Source organism: Drechmeria coniospora, chromosome 01 (genome assembly GCF_001625195.1).
Source record: "Drechmeria coniospora strain ARSEF 6962 chromosome 01, whole genome shotgun sequence".
NCBI lineage: Eukaryota > Fungi > Ascomycota > Sordariomycetes > Hypocreales > Ophiocordycipitaceae > Drechmeria > Drechmeria coniospora.
The window spans coordinates 5,801,592-5,818,217 of record NC_054389.1 but is presented as its reverse complement, the minus strand read 5'-3'; the positions used below and the strand labels follow the sequence as shown (position 1 = coordinate 5,818,217).

At 57.4% G+C, this 16,626-nt stretch overlaps 5 protein-coding genes across 5 annotated transcripts; 2 read left to right on the top strand and 3 right to left on the bottom strand.

The window, feature by feature from the left end:
- Positions 1-601: 601 nt before the first annotated feature.
- Positions 602-2,045, bottom strand: DCS_01473 (uncharacterized protein; the record flags this gene model as incomplete). Its single annotated transcript, XM_040798805.1, has 2 exons — positions 602-764; positions 868-2,045. 2 exons carry the CDS (start codon positions 2,043-2,045, stop codon positions 602-604), a joined length of 1,341 nt encoding a protein of 446 aa, XP_040659688.1.
- Positions 2,046-3,408: 1,363 nt separating this feature from the next.
- DCS_01472 (integral membrane protein) lies at positions 3,409-3,959 on the bottom strand (the record flags this gene model as incomplete). The annotated part of the gene is made up of 2 exons (XM_040798804.1): positions 3,409-3,636; positions 3,732-3,959. The coding sequence occupies 2 exons, from the start codon at positions 3,957-3,959 to the stop codon at positions 3,409-3,411; spliced, it is 456 nt and encodes a 151-aa protein (XP_040659687.1).
- A 1,828-nt stretch (positions 3,960-5,787) lies between these two features.
- DCS_01471 (uncharacterized protein) lies at positions 5,788-9,966 on the top strand (the record flags this gene model as incomplete). Its single annotated transcript, XM_040798803.1, has 1 exon — positions 5,788-9,966. The coding sequence occupies one exon, from the start codon at positions 5,788-5,790 to the stop codon at positions 9,964-9,966; it is 4,179 nt and encodes a 1,392-aa protein (XP_040659686.1).
- A 2,471-nt stretch (positions 9,967-12,437) lies between these two features.
- Positions 12,438-13,535, top strand: DCS_01470 (isoflavone reductase family protein; the record flags this gene model as incomplete). The annotated part of the gene is made up of 3 exons (XM_040798802.1): positions 12,438-12,539; positions 12,588-13,206; positions 13,300-13,535. The coding sequence occupies 3 exons, from the start codon at positions 12,438-12,440 to the stop codon at positions 13,533-13,535; spliced, it is 957 nt and encodes a 318-aa protein (XP_040659685.1).
- Positions 13,536-14,462: 927 nt separating this feature from the next.
- Positions 14,463-16,280, bottom strand: DCS_01469 (adenosine deaminase family protein; the record flags this gene model as incomplete). Its single annotated transcript, XM_040798801.1, has 1 exon — positions 14,463-16,280. One exon carries the CDS (start codon positions 16,278-16,280, stop codon positions 14,463-14,465), a length of 1,818 nt encoding a protein of 605 aa, XP_040659684.1.
- Positions 16,281-16,626: the final 346 nt, after the last annotated feature.

The following is a 16,626-nucleotide window of genomic DNA, read 5'->3' as shown; positions in this document are numbered from 1 at the left end:
ATGGCGAAAAGAAGATGGACTGGTGGAGATGGCGGCTTTGAAATGAACGGCATGGAAGACATGAGTGAGAAGCAGTCTGCAAATGATGATGACGGGACGACGTCGGGCTACAGTGCAAGCTTAGGAGGTGGTGGAGGTGGATGGTGGGGTTGGTGGTGGTATTAATGGGCAATGCTTCGCAACTTGTAGCGACTGTGGACAGATAAGATAAGTACAGAGTACGGAGTACTGGAAGGAACTTTGCCGATACTACTCCGTACCAGCAATTATTATTATTATTAGTCGATTCCTAGGAGTAGGTGCCTACTAAAGTGGCTGTACTGTACTGTAAATAATACTCTGTACACTGTACTCCGTAAGTACGGAGTGGTGGGATAAATTTGCTGCCTCAGTTGGATGCGGCCTGTACTGTGACATTCGCATGGTAGAAGGTGCTGTATCACAATCACTGCCAACCAAAATATTCACCGCACAGGAACTTGTACATCATATTTCAACAAGTATAAACTGATTCATGAATACGGCGAAAAGATTGGTGACGGAAAAGATAGCAAACTGTGTAAGTCATGACGCATCCCAATGGGTATTACGCACTCCCATCTTATAGACCTCGATGCTGCTCCTGGTGCGAGATGCTATGCCGCTCTTCGCGCTCATGCTCGGCATCATCGTGCTGGATCTGCACATCCCCAATATGCTTCCTTAGCACAGAAGGAGGAACCTGGGCGGCATCGGTGGGGTCTTTGTTTGCCAACAAATGGTCTCTAGATGGAATGGAAAACCCGCCGTCAGATGATGAGTCAAACAGGACCTCCGATTTCGACGTCTCCGTCAGTCGGAGCTGGGCAAGCTTAGGATTGAGCGTACGTCTTATCTCCACCAATGGTCTTACTGCCGTCGAGGTCGCTGTCCACTCGGGGGTCCAACTTGTTCATCATGTCGCTCTTGTGAGGGCCGGCGGTATTGGGAGCGGGACCTGGAGCGTCATGGCGCGTGCCCGTCGGGCCGGTGTGGGTTCCGGTACTGCCGTGGGTACCCGCGACGCCTGCCATAGTCGAGTGTGTGTTGGAGCCCATGTCGTGACTTCCACCGGCGTCCGAGTCGATCCGGGGGTCGGCGACATTGGCCAAACGACTGTTGTGGTGACCGTAGGTACCTTCCGGGGCACCTTGGTTATGAGTTCCCGTCGTGCCAATCAGGCCGGTGCCGGGAGGAATGGCACCGGTGAAGAAGGCGTGTTGACCACCGGTGCCGCTGGCGGGCTTCTTAGTGGTGTCGGTTGTGGTGTCGGTTGTGGCACTGCCGGAGGGATTCGCACCCAAATTCTTGCTGTGGTCGCGGTCAGAATCGACGCGAGGATCCAACTTGTTCGCCATGTTGGATGAATGAGGGCCATCCGTCTTGCTCGCAGGTCCGTCGAATCCACGGTTGGCATCCTCCATGACAGCATGCCCAGCAGCGCCAGAGACCATGCCTGTAGCGTTGTGGCCGGCAGTGGTTGAGTGGGCAGCCGTCGTGTTGGCACCGAGGGTACGGCTTCCGTCAAGGTCGGAGTCGACACGAGGGTCAACCTTGTTGACAAGTTTGCTGCTGTGAGGACCAGTTGCCGTGTTGGAGCCTAGTGCACGGCTTTCATCAAGGTTGCTGCTGTGATGGCCTGTCGTCGTGGTGTGGCCTGTGGTTGCGGAGAGGCCACGGGTCGCAGGCGTCGTCGTGTTTCCGGTAGTAGCGGTGCCGTGAGGGTTCGCGCCCAAATTCTGGCTGCGGTCGCCGTCGGAATCGACACGAGGGTCGACCTTGTTCGCCATGTTGGACGAGTGAGGACCGTCAGTCCTGGTAGCAGGTCCATCGGCCCCTCTGTTCGAGTTGTCTCCGCCAGTGACGTAGTGGTCACCTGTGGCGTAGGAGCCGTCATGACCCGTGGTACCGTGGCCTAGGAAACCAGTTCGAGGCTCGGCAGAGTTCTTCGTCTGGCCCGTTGCGTGCGTGCTGTCGGTCTTATCGTGAAGGAGTGCCTCCTTGACCTTGTTGACGAGTCCAGACATGATGGTACGTGAAGTGATTTTGTTGTCTCCTGAGTGGTAGGGCTATTGTGAAAAGGTGCGTGGTGTTCTCGCGGTATGTAGGATGGCGAATGCTAGTTCGGTATGGTATGAGGAGAGGAAAACGTTGCGGGATATCCGGAATGGCATCCAGATTATATAGACGTTCCCGTGGACAAATGTCACCGTTGCCCTCCGTCATCGACATGACGACTTCAACCTGGTTTCCCCCAGCACAGGCACGGGCACGGGCACAGGCCACAGGGGAATAGAACGGATGTGCAAGACGCATCGTCATAACATGTCGTACCGTAGCACCCCAAAGCCAGGCCCTGGTTCAACTGGACGCCTCGTTGGTTGGCTTCACATCACAACGTCATACCTGTCGGGAGTGACGTTGAAGCGACAGCAATGGAGGACGACGCGCATACGCTGGCCATGGTCCGGACGGTAGTCTCCGTCACGTATTGGGATGAAGTGGAGTCGGATTCTGTTTTGCCCAACGCAATTTGTTACTGCTCTGGAGAGGAAGTGAGGAAGGACGGTGGGAAACAGAGCGATGACGCAACGACTGACCCGGGCTGGAGGTGGCTGTGGCGAGTCTGGCAGTGCGTCAGCCAGGGCAAGCGTAGTTGTAATTTGCCGAGCATCGCTGCTACCTGTACATGTGTGGCTGGTGAGCTCACTAGTTGATGAATGGTGCGGAGCTCCTTGCCCGCCAAAACCCGCGACCTGAGGCTTCCAACCTCAACCACAATCGACTGCCCGGTACTACGATGCTCGCTGAGCCAAGCACGACATCATGTCGAATATCGGCAAAGCCTGCCTCGAAGCTCGGATCAAATCCCGAAGAACTGTGGCCTCAAGTAAACACTTAATAACAAGAATTGCAATGACGTACATGCCGGACGGTCACGATTCCATCTACGTTTCAGCGGGAAGCGCTGGCATCCGTCCTGAGCAATATCATTTCCTTGCCACTTGGTATCTTTCGACTTTCAATCATAGAATATTTCGGTTGGTTTCAGAAATGGTTGCATGCTTCAGCATGGTATTATTTATATTACGGTCATGATGTCGATTTGCCGACGCGACATGCTCCGACAAGCAAGTCCCCCCGAAAAACCACAGAAATAGCAAGCCGTTGGGCGCTGCTCCTCAGGGTAGCAAGAGTACCATGTACATCCCGCAGGGTCAATCTAGAAGTGACCGGCTTTCCATCCGGATCGCATCTTTGAACAGCAAACGACTCCAATGCAAACAAAGCTTGCTCCAATTCGCATATAGATTTCGAATGGAGATATTGCAATGCCTTGCTCGATACATGGGACATGTTGAGTTATCGGTCAGGGCGAAAGCACCAGCGCTAGGCTCGACTTCGTCGGTACCAAGGTCGGCTGTGGTGAACGTCGGCACGAGCGGCAGCGCGGCGGTCCTGCTTTCGAACCCAGAGGATACCGACAAGTGCCGAGACGAGCCACAGGAGGGCCGAAAGAAAAGCGAAAGCGATATCAGCCTTGAACCTACCGCACTCGTCGCCTCGCAGAGAGACGTCGCCCCAGTAGAAGACGGCGCCGCAGGAAGTTCCGACGAGCTGTCCCATATTAGCAGATGCCGCTCCGCGACCGGTTGTCGGGGAGCACTTGCATTGACGAGCAGACCAAACGAGATCCACCACAGGACACTGACGATGAGGTCCATGGGCCAGTGGATGAAAGTGGAAGAGAAAGGAAACAGCCATATGAGGGATAGGAACATGGCGATGGCAGCGACCACTTCGGTGTAGATGAAGCGGCTCAAGTCCCACGAGCTGGCGTCGGACTGGTGCAGGTAGTGGCCTGTGACGCCGGCGACGATGGCGGCGAAGACGAGCTCCGTAGCCCGGAGGGCCATGCTGACCAGTCGATCGAGGACCATGCTGATGGACAGGTGATGTACTGTGTGATGATGAATACGTCTTGACAAGCTACGTCTGCGAGGGACGACAGATCAGTCAACGTCGGCAAATACGACAGGATGGATGCGGGCACGCAAGTCGCCAAGGCCGATCGAAGGAGGACAAGCCGTTCTTTATCATCTTTCCCTTGACGACCGACTGACTGCTTGCCACGACGCCTGCCGACCCAGCTCGTACAAGATCCCTGCGTGTCGAGAGAGGAGGCAGGAAGGACAAACTTGTCTCTGTCACACACCCTTTTCTGTCTCGTTTGGCAGCACGTCTACATCACATCGTGCACGTCGCTCAAGAAATCAGCTGTTTCAATGACAACCCCTCATTGGCAGATGCTCAGCAAGCGGCAGCCTTTATCTGAATGAGGTCATGAGCCAAGTGCTGTGCGGGTGGCGTGACCGGCGCCCTAAGCCCGTCATTCGCCCGTACTAGCACCACGAGACGGCTTCACGGCAGCGTGATTTTGGGGGCCTGTCCCCTGTATGCGTGTGCATCCAGGCGAACTCGTCAATATCTATTCCAACCATGATGCTGATCGCTCCCAGATGTATCCTGAAATGCGCCGCTACTGGCTGGTCGGCCGCTTCACTCGCCATGCATGCAACCTGCGCGGTGATGTCAATCGCACAGCAGCTGATGCGCGAGTTGGGTTTCGCTGACGTAAGTAGGCACATCACACATGGTGTGCCTAGGAACGCGTGGCAGCCATTGCCAGGAGCAATTCCTTTAAAAAGGCAGAGCACCCTTCCAGCCGGTTTACGATCCTGGCAGGAGAATGGGAGCAGCTTGACGTCCTCCAAGACCCAGTGGCAAACGCTACCGACTCTGGCACTCGATCGTCTCTCGCAATCGATATCGCCCACTGACTTTGCCTGAGTGATGAGCTGGCAGTTCCAGCAACTCGATCGCTGGCCGAAGGCGGCATTGCGGGAGACAGCTCAGCCCTAGACCCAGCGCCCAGGAGCCAGGCCTTTCGAATTCCGATTCGGGAGTCTTGGGAGCTGGTGAAGTCGAAGTGCATCCGGGATTCCCGCTATTGAGATGACCCGTAGGTTGAAGTTCTTTCTGCAGCTAGACGAAGGAAGCATCCCAAAAACTCCATCACCATCGCCCGATCATCCCATAGAACCGTTATAATGTCGGCAGCCACGAGCGTTGTTTGTAGCTGCAGGGGGGAAAGTCACTGTACTTGTAGAAGTACGGCTCATCGTGGCCGCCATTGCTGGCAATGGTTGAATCGTCGTCACCCTGACGAGGGGTCCTTGGTACAAACCACTTATTTAGGTGTACATGTAAGTACTGTAAGTAATACTCGTATTACAGTACATGTACGATACGGGATGCCTGCTGCAGTAAGTGCAAGTACATAGGTAGGTGTACGTACGTTGTATGTAACTGGCCGATGCCGCTGGCAGTACGGAGTAGTACCTGCAGTGGGGTAGCAGCTCCTGTCAACTGGGCGCCGCCGAAGATTAATGTACAAGGCATTGGCACGGAAGCACGGAAGCTGGAAGCACGGAAGCTGGCACCTACTATTACCACAAGCCCCTCCTCACTCCTCCTGGGTGCCTGCAGTGCTTATCAATCCACCAGATTCAGACCGTGCACTGTACAATGTAGAATCAAGGCTCAAATCTCGCCTCCCCTCTCGCCTTGCATGATACAACGTCCCCGGTCCTCCTTGTGAGCTGCTATTAGCGAGGCCATTGAATTCTGGACCCTTGCTGCCGCGATCATCTCGGACAGGACTCTGCACCCCAAGTGCCGACACACGCAGGCCCCGTCACCGTCGCCATGGCAGCCGCTTCACGGTCATCGCCTTCGTCATCGGCCCCCAAGGAACGTGGCATCCGTATAGCCATTGACCGCGGCGGCACCTTTACCGACTGTGTTGGCGAGCACAATGGCGAGGACATCATCATCAAGCTCCTCTCCGAGGATCCCGCCAACTACAAGGACGCTCCCCTCGAGGGCATCCGCCGCATCATGAGCCATTTCCTCGGCCGCGAAATCCCCCGCGGAGAGCCCCTTGACACGTCCAAGATCGCCTCTATTCGTATGGGCACCACTGTGGCTACGAATGCTCTCCTTGAGCGCAAGGGCGAGAAGATTGCCCTGGTGGTGACCAAGGGGTTCAGGGACTGCCTCGCCATCGGCAACCAGTCGCGACCAAGAATTTTTGACTTGGCCATCAGGAAACCCGATGTTCTGTATGAGACGGTCGTCGAGATTGACGAGAGAGTGACGCTCGAGGACTACGCCGAGGACCCGTGCAGGATCGTCACCGAGCCGGAAGCTCAGGTCGGAACGGAGGCGGCCCGGGGCAAACATCTCGTCCGTGGTCTCTCTGGAGAGACGGTCCGAATACTCACAAGAGCGCAAGATGAGGATATCAGGGAACGACTGTCGGAAGTTTATGGCAAAGGTATCCGAAGTATCGCCGTCTGCCTCATGCATGCCTACACTTTCCCCGACCACGAGGCCCAAATTGGCCGCGTAGCCAGGGAGATTGGCTTCAAGCACATTTCGCTTAGCCACGAGCTTATGCCCATGGTTAAACTCGTCCCCAGGGCAACTTCAGTCTGTGCCGATGCCTATCTCACACCTGCCATCAGGCGATACATTGACGGTTTTCAACGTGGCTTCCAGGGCGGCCTCGGAACGCAAAAGATCAAGCCAGATCAGGAGCACCAGGGAGCGCGCTGCGAGTTTATGCAAAGTGATGGCGGTCTTGTAGACGTCGACAAGTTTACCGGCCTGAAGGCCATCCTCTCCGGACCGGCTGGAGGCGTCGTCGGGTACGCCGTAACTTCGTACGACGAGGAGACGAAAACTCCCGTCATCGGCTTCGACATGGGCGGAACAAGCACCGACGTCTCTCGATACGGCGAAGGCCGCTACGAGCACGTTTTCGAGACCACCACCGCTGGCGTCACCATCCAATCCCCGCAGCTCGATATCAACACCGTTGCAGCCGGCGGCGGCTCGAGGCTATTCTTCCGCAACGGGCTCTTTGTCGTCGGGCCCGAATCTGCCGGCGCACACCCTGGACCCGCCTGCTACCGGAAAGGAGGCCCTGCTACCGTGACGGATGCAAACCTTTACCTTGGCCGCCTGCTGCCGGAATTCTTCCCCAAGATCTTTGGCAAGAACGAGGATGAAGGGTTGGATCTTGAGGCGAGCAAGGCGGTGCTGCAGGAGTTGACAGATCAAGTCAACAAGGAGACCGGGAAATCCCTAAGCGTCGATGAAGTGGCCTACGGTTTCCTGACCATAGCAAACGAGACCATGACGAGGCCTATTCGATCCATCACCGAGGCCAAGGGTCACGACTCCTCCAAGCATCGTCTTGCGACCTTTGGCGGAGCCGGTGGCCAGCACGCCGTCGCCATCGCAGAATCTCTTGGAATCCGTCAGATCCTTGTCCACCGCTACTCCTCAGTTCTCTCTGCCTATGGCATGGCCCTCGCCGATGTCGTCGATGAGCGGCAGGAACCCGACTCCACAGTCTGGGATGACGACAGCGCCGCCATCGGTGAGCTGCAGCGCAAAATGGAAAAGCTGAAGGAGAAGTCTCGCGCGGCGCTGAAGGAGCAAGGTTTCGACGATGGCGAGATTGTGTTCCAAGAGTACCTCAACATGCGCTACCGTGGAACCGAGTCGGCTCTCATGATTGTCATGCCCTCTCCTGAGGAGGCCTCGGCTCACTTCGGCGGCAAGGACTGGGAGTTTGGCAAGGCCTTTGTAAGGCACCACCACTACGAATTTGGCTTTACACTCGATGACCGCGACATCATAATCGACGACGTGAGAGTCAGGGGCATCGGTAAAAGTTTTCGACACCAGGAGAAGACGGTGGATCAGCAGCTCAAGGTGATCAAGCAGCTACCTGTGACGGAGACAAAGTGTCACGGCACGAAGGCTGTCTTTTTCCAGGGCGGCCGGCTCGAGACTCCCGTTTACAAGCTGGAGAACCTTGATATCGGGGACGTCGTTACCGGCCCAGCCATGCTTGCTGATGGAACGCAGACGATCGTCGTGACACCAGGGACAAAGGCCCTGGTCACGGGAACGCACGTCGTGCTAGATATCGGGAGCGAGCCCAAGGATGAGTATGCCAAGCCCAACTACTGGTTCATTGCGCATTGTACATGGCTAACTCGAGCCAGATCCCACAGGGACCGGTCCGCGCGCGAGGTGGACCCGGTCATGCTCTCTATCTTTGGCCACCGCTTCATGGCCATTGCTGAGCAAATGGGCCGGGCCCTCCAAAAGACAAGCGTCAGCACAAATGTCAAGGAGCGTCTCGACTTCTCGTGTGCCATCTTCGACGCTACCGGCGGCCTTGTCGCCAACGCGCCGCACCTTCCCGTCCATCTGGGATCAATGTCAACGTGTGTCAAGCGACAGGCCGAAATCTGGAAGGGCAAGCTAGCCAAGGGGGATGTCATCATCGCCAACCACCCCTCGTACGGCGGCACCCACCTGCCCGACGTAACGCTCGTCATGCCGGCCTTTGATGACAAGGGCGAGAAGATTCTCTTTTACGCGGCATCGCGAGCTCACCACGCTGATATCGGCGGCATCACCGCCGGAAGCATGCCGCCCCACTCCCGCGAGCTCTTCCAAGAAGGTGCCGCGATTCGAAGCGAGAAGCTCGTCAGCGGTGGCAAATTTAATGAGAAGCGCGTGGTTGAGCTCTTTTACGATGAGCCAGCCAGGTATCCTGGTTGCAGCGGCACGCGATGCCTCGCCGACAACATCAACGATCTCCGCGCTCAGGTATCGGCCAACCAAAAGGGCATCTCCCTCATCGACAGCCTCATCGAGGAGTACGGTGAAGAGACTGTCCAGTTTTACATGGTTCAGATCCAAGAGAACGCCGAGCAGTCGGTCCGAAAGCTGCTCAAGAACGTGCACAAGCGTTTCGAGGGCCGAGAACTCTCCGCCATCGACCACATGGACGACGGCTCCCCTATTCAGCTGAAGATTAGCATCGATCCCGACAGTGGCAGTGCCGAGTTTGACTTTGAGGGCACCGGCGCCGAGGTCTACGGCAACATCAATGCCCCCGAGGCCATCACGTACAGCGCCATCATCTATTGCCTCCGCTGCTTGGTATCGGAAGACATTCCCCTGAACCAGGGGTGCCTGAAGCCTATCAAGGTCAAGATTCCGCCCAAGTCTATTCTCTCACCGTCTCCAGGGGCCGCCGTTGTCGGAGGCAACGTATTGACGAGCCAGCGCATTACGGATGTTATCTTCAAGGCATTTCAGGCCTGCGCCGCCAGCCAGGGGTGCTGTAACAATCTCACATTTGGCTTCGGTGGCAACCAGCCGGGTGAGAAGGCCGTCAAGGGCTTCGGCTACTACGAAACCATTGCTGGCGGTAGCGGAGCCGGGCCTGACTGGGAGGGCACGTCTGGCGTGCATGTTCACATGACCAACACACGCATCACAGACTCGGAGATTTTTGAACGGCGATACCCCGTTCTCCTTCGCGAGTTTTCCATCCGGAAAGGCTCTGGCGGTGCGGGTCAGCACCGCGGCGGCGACGGCGTCGTTCGCGACATTGAGTTCCGCATCCCTCTGCAGGTCTCGATTCTCAGCGAGCGCCGCGTGTACCACCCGTACGGCCTCCATGGCGGTGAGGACGGGGCCTGCGGTCTCAACCTGTGGGTGCGAAGGGTGGAAATGTCCAACTGGGATAAGTCACTCGCCCAATTCCACGAGATTGGCGGTAGAAAGGAGGACCCCGAAGTCGAGACGGAGTACGAGGAGCGGCACATCAACCTGGGAGCCAAGAACAGCGCCGAAATGAAGGCCGGGGACCGCATCATTGTCTGCACTCCCGGTGGTGGTGGCTGGGGCCGTCGTGGCCAGCAGAGCGTTGCGAAGCAACTCGTGGATCACACAGCGAGCTGGCGGAAAGGAAGCGGGGCGACAAGAGAAGACACGGCGTTGCAATCATAACGGTCAACTACGTTTGTGTCAGTCCATCAGAAGAGAAACCAGATATCGTTGGTCAGCCAACTTCGGAGCAAACCTACAAGCATACTTCTGAAGGTAGGATGGCCATGAATGAACGAAACTTTGACCTTTCTACTCCGTGCCTGTGCTCCCGCTTCCAAGCGCCCCTCTTCACCTGATACCGCAGCTGGTGCTGTGCGGATGACCTCACCTTCCAGGGTATAATCAAACCCTGGTCATCTATTTTCAGCATTTCTTCCCTCAGCGTTCAATAATGACACTCGATTCATCCATCAGCCCATTGAAGCAATTGCCGCGCTCCACCACAACCTGGAAGTCTTCAATTTGGTCCACCAACCCTCGTGTACATGTACACAACGAGAGCTATTATTATCTGTTTGATATTGCCGTTCCCATTTAGCAGTCGCCCGAAATACACAAAGGACTGTAGGCCATTCGGTCGACACGCTCATTACTTACCTACTACAGTAGAACATTGAGTGGACTAAGTCAGCTCTAGAATGATTTAGGGATGCTAGGATTTGGGGAGCATGGCCGAAATAAACCCCCTATCCAGCGATGCTACTGCCATTGAGTCAAATATTGGTTTAAGCATGTACAAGTAAGGAAATTCTAATCATTGATCGGGCCAGGGACACTAGGACTGAGGTTTTAAGATGTACTTGTAGCTTAGGCGCAGATATACCATGAAACTAAATGTCCTCGCGGTCGCGTGCCTTTGACAATTGCATTGTGACGAGTGCACTTCCGTTGGTAACTAGCTAAACGACTCGTAAAATTAACGACATCGATAGTACACAAAAATTAGTTACCTGTATGTATCCGTCTCATGCGATCAGTGTTTTGCCCAACTTCGCTATAATGCAGTTGCGTTATCGATGTTGGAGGTATGCTACCGAAACAAGGACAATGTGAAAGCAGGATTCAGGCACCGACAAGTTCAAAGGACGTTCTGCCGGGCCATATTGAAATCCTCACATCTGACGAATTTCCCATCTGGCAACAAGGTGAGGCAGTTGTGCCCTGGCTGGGGAAGTTCCATGAGGCGTTGGCAGGTGCCGACGTTGCACAGGAGGCCATGGGATATTATTGCGGTTTCAGTTCCTGGAATTTTCTAACGGCAGTTCCGTCAGGGAGAGTTCAAGGTGAATCAACATCCTGGGCCACCAGTGGCTGGGTTTGCGAGGTTGAACCATGCCGGTTCCTGACCGTCTATCCAAACGGTCTCGTTCCGAATCATTCAAACGCCAGGCAGAGCCCCTAGAACGAGACAGTTCACCGTCGTGCGACGCTAGCATACATGATGCATCGGCGATTGCAGCGATTTGTTGCCATCAGGAACCAGGCCCGAGAAAATCAGCTGGCGAACCGCATGCAATCGTGTCACTTCCACGCGCTCAACTCGAGTTGATCCGTCGCCGCCGCACCAGGATCGCCTGCGACTGGCCGGTCGTCTTACGAGACCTAGCTGGAAGACGGGTCGGCAGCCGACCTGGCGCTGGCCGGCTTCACGTAGGTGAAGTGCGCAGCACGTGTAAGCGACGTACATGGGGCAGTAGGATGGATGGTGCCGGTTTCGGGGGGCTTCAGTGGTGACCATGGATGAGAGCCGGGTGCTTACGGCCATGATTCGAGGAAAAGGAGCACCCTTGGCTCTGGCCACTTGTCTGAAGGGTGGACAAGCTGAATGATCCAGCGGTGCATGTCTGCGCCTATTCGCCGTGATCTCCCCAGAAGGGCTCGCACCCGATTCGACATGGATCATGGATGTCTAGGCCCGCCTCCGCCCAAAGCCGAGCCGCCGACCACCAGGTATCAACCTGCGAGAGTCAAGATCGCAAGTACTTACTTAACGCACCTTGGAGGGAGTGGTTTTGTCCTGCGCGGTGGGCCTGCGAAACGGGTGGTCGGCGGGAAGCCAGAGCTCAAGAGCAACATCCAATCCGGCTCGAGAAAAACAGCCGTTTCCCGATCGCCAGAGGGCGTCCAGCCGAGAGCAGAACATCACGACGGCTTACCCGTGGCTGGGCAGCCAACAGTGCCTTCCCGCGTGGCGTCGTCCCAGGGTGGGTGTCTCGATAGAAGACATGCGTGTGATTGCCGGCGGAGGTCACAGCATGCATCAAGTCGCGCTGGGACGAGAAGCGGTTTGCGCACTTTTCGGTAATTTCTTCGTCGTAGTGGTGATTAGTTTCGTGTCGCGAATGTAACGTCAACGAGGCGGGAAACGGACACCCCCCCCTCGGCGGGCCGGTTATATTCAAAGGTCGGATCCTTGGCCCATGCTCGCTCGCTAGGACAACATACTCGTACGCACCGCAGGCATTCGGTTGCCGCACCAAAAAACGAGCTGTCAGAAACGAGACAACGTTAGAGGCCCGAGTGCGACTCGCCGCGAGGAGACACGACGGCCGACCTGGGCCCATGGTGGCCATCGCGCTGCGGGAGCCATGATGCGAATCGCCGTCGCCGGAGGAGGCGGCCTCGGGTACCTTCTCGCGACGCAACTGTCGCAGGCGGCAAACGCCTACAACGTCGTTGTTTTATCAAGAACTGTTCGGCCTCCACGCAGGTGAAGCCACGGACGGCTGCGTATTGACCAGGCGCAGGCGAGACCCGAATTCGGCCAGCTAGAGGTCCAGCTCCAGGTCGTCGACTACGGCGACCTCGCGAGCCTGACCTTCACCCTCCAAGGCGTGGACCTCGTGATATCGACGATCTCGGGCAGGGAGCAGCTGGCCCTCATCCAGGCCGCCGCCCGCAGCCGGGTCCGAAACTTTGTGCCGTCCGAGTTCGAGGGAGCTCTGAGCCGGCGACCGGCCCAGCAGCACGATCCGCTCGACCGCGGGTCGGGGCAGGCCATGGCGCTGCTCAAGCAGCTCGCCGCCCAGTGCCGCATCAAGTACACCGTCTTCTCCTGCGGCGTCTTCATGGAGCGCTTCCACCCGTACGGGCTCGGCTACCTCAACATCGGCCACGGCTCGGGAATCGCGAAGCCGGGGGAGTACCTGGTCGACATCGGCAACGCGACGGCCGAGTACGCCGACAAGGACAGCAAAGGCCGCACCGTGCGCATCTGCCTGTCGTCCGTCTACGACGTCGTGCGCTTCCTCGTCGCCGCCATCGACCTGGGTCCCGAGCGATGGCCGAGCGAGTTCACCATGCGCGGCGATCGGATGTCGGTTCGCGAGCTCGTCGACACGTGCAGCTACGTCCGCAACGGTGGGTGCCCAACGGGCCATCGGACGCGCTCCCCCTTGGCCACGCCGAGCAGGAGTCGAGAGGCGGACGGCTTCGGAAGCTAACAACGGTCAGTGGTGTTTCACCGTCATACTCGATCCACTTCCGAACTCCAGGCATACCTGAACTACCACGTCGAGGCCGGAGACGTCGACCGGGTGGCGTACTATCAGCGACTCTTGGCTACGGCCAACGGGCGATACGACTTCAGCCGGGCGACGCTGAACGAGGCCATCGAACGAAGCGACCTGGTGGAAGTGCAGCCTCTGCGACTGAGCCAGTGGCTCATAAACATGTGGCAGTCGATGTGAACGCATGCGTGCACAAGCACAAGCACAGGACACGGCATGCCGACGTCCACGGAAGCATGAGCACCGGAAGGGAATGGGGGATGCAGGTAGGGCAAATGCCTCAGAGGGGAAATTTGAGCCGGAGTTGGGGGCGTTTTGTGATCAGTTATAATACCCGTGGTCCCGTCGTATCGCGCCGGCCGTTCCCGCCTCTCGTTTGACAAGGCAGGTGGGTAATATCCAGACAGCGAGTCGTTGCCGTTTCGCATGTTGCAGTGGCCACCTCATCGTGCTCGTGGCCCATCGTCCCATCTCGCATAGAAGGGGTTGGCGTTGGTCGGCCTGATTCGTACGAGCCTGGTGCTGTCCATTTCCATTTGTCGACGCTGCCGTGCTCGATGATGTCGCCGCAAGTACGTGACCGACGAAAGCGAGAAACAGACGATCGTTCGAACATCTTGGTCCTGGAAGCCGCCTGCATCGGCTGCGGTACTGGCCAGTGTTTAGGAGAGTTTTCTAATTCCGTCTTCACCCGTCGTCAGCCCCGAGCGCTCGTAGGGCCGAGCAGCTAAACCCGCTTTAGGCGCCGACGGCCGACAACGAGGCTAAGCCGACAATGCGTTCATGAACAGGTGTTTCAGGACAATCATCTGCCATGATACGTTGACACGGTGGCATGGGTGTCACGTCGTGCCCTCGGCCATCATCTGTCAAGGTGATGCTCCCCAACGCAGTTGCGACCTTGCAGGAAGCTTTCTCGTAGTTGATGTCGAACTGGCCAGTCTCAGTGTTGTCCTGATCGTGGCCTCTATCTAGGGACGAGCCACCGAGCGCATCGTGCATCGGTGGGTTGAATGACGAGGTGAAAAGGAACAGCCGCGATGCGGCCGCATATGCGGCGGCCGAGAACCCTTTTCTCATCAAGTTGCTCGTCGTTTACGATGACGCCTATCCGCAAACTTGGGTCTCCGTGGCGAGGGTGTCGGCGCCAAACTCTTCTCCGAATTCATCCACGATCCAGAGACAGAACTTTTCCCAATCAACCTGCCACTCTTTCATGCGATTGGCCTTGACACCCGTGCCCAAACTCGCCGCCTTGATCCCATCGGTCCATTGGTCCGCCGTCTGGTCTTCAAAGGCGGCCCATCGGACGCTGTTCTCGGCCATGCTTCCCAAGCCGGCGAGGCCGAGGTTTTCCCAACCCTGCAAGGCCTGCCAGAAATCGTGCGACATGCCGGCTGTGTCCTGGCCGAGCATGGCGGGATCGTCGTTGCACAAGCAGCAGGCGACGCCGCGCGCGAGCAGCGCAGGCAGCGGGTGGGCCGTGATGGAACCGCACAGGCGGAGGACCTCGTTCGAGATGGGGCACGACTCGATGAGGATGCGCTTCTCTTTCACCATGTCGATCAGCAGCGGGTGCTTGTAGAGGCTGAAGGCGTGGCCGATGCGTCTCGTGCCGAGGAGGATGGCGTCGAACAGGTTGCGGTCCGTGCTCGAGCCGTCGCCGAGCGTCTCGCCGGCGTGGAAGAAGAAGGGAATGTTGACGCCTTCCTCGGTGCACTGCTTACGGAACCAGAACAGCTCCGGCAGCAGGTCGACAAGCGGCCTGCCGAGGTCCTCGGGTCCGACGACGTCGTAGCCGGCGATGAGATGAGGAAATTCCATCTTGGTGCTGATGCAGTGGTCCATGTTCTCCACCAGCGGTCTCGTCTCGAAGCTCCGCAGCGTCGTCCAGATGGTTGTGAGGCCCCAGAAACCTTGTCCCTGCGGGCATGACTTGAACTCGGCAACCTCTTCGGCGAGAACCTTGAACATGTGGCTGTAGTCCTGCTCCGCCTCTTCCTGCCGGTCGCGGCAATAGTTGAGCGGCCAGGTAAAGCTAGTGCGGTCCGGCCCGGTTAGCAATCGTCGTGACGAAGGGAGCGTCGCAAAAGGGGAGCGAGGGTCATACCGCAGCTCGGCCCAGTTCACGCCATCTTCCTTGAGGAGAGTCATGAGGCGACGTAGAAAGGAACGGAAAATGGGTTCGTAGTGAATGATGGTGGCGACGACGGTGAAGCACTTGGCAAACTTTTCCCAAATGGCGTCGATGCCGTGGTGCTGCTCGTGACTGTCGACCGTCGACAGCGTGCAGCGACTCTTGAGCCAGCGCAGGAAGCCGGTCCGGCCTCCGTCGGGGAATTCGTCGGCGACCTTTGTGAGCAGGATGAAGCTCTGGCGCTCGTACGACTCGTCCCAGATGGAGCCTTCCGTCCTCTCCTTTTCCCGGTACCGGAAGCTGAACGCGGCCGATTCCCTGGCTTCATCGGTGTCGAGGGGCCGGTCGCTCGCCATGTGCATGCCGGGCAGCTTCATGAGCTCGTCGAGCAGAAAGTCAAAGTCGACCATGGCATCCATGTGAGCATGGAGAAGGCAACCCTTGGGCATCTTCCGCACAATCTTCCACAGCTTCGTGGCTTCCATGCGCTCCTTGGCCATCATGAACATCATGCCGGGAAAGACGCACTGGCGAGTTTCCCTGGCCATGTTCTCCTCGACTTCTGCCGTCCACACCGTGCTCTGCTCATGGTTGCGAATGCGGTCGACGATGTCGCAGGCCTGGCGAGCGATTGGAGACAGCGAGTTTCTGAACGAGGCATCTGAGCGAGACGACTTCTCTTTCTGCATGAGACTCTCACGTCCTTGGAGGTACTTTTGAAGAAAAGGGTCCGAGAGAGATGGTATTTCCTGCTCAATGTCTCGCCAGACGTCGTTGGGCATGGCCATGGCGAGGACCTAATCGTACATGTGCTGTACGTAGCAGCAGTGCAAGCGACGAACCTCACAGGGACCAGGGGTGGTGAAGGGACGGTCGATGTTGACCCTTGACAGCTGACAGCCGGTCGCGGGTGACGGTGTGGCCGACCTGCACCGTGGCACTTGGTACGAGCACTCGTATTGTAATACGTGATTCGTCGTACGTCGGTTGGCCACTCAGATGTAGGATGACCTGCCGTGGCCAAGTCTCGGTCGGTGCCGTAAAAGCCGCTCGCTCGGAGACGTTCCCTGCCAGGGTGTCCCGGCGTCCTCCGCCTGGGCGACGATGGACGCGTGACGAGGCAGATGCAGCTGG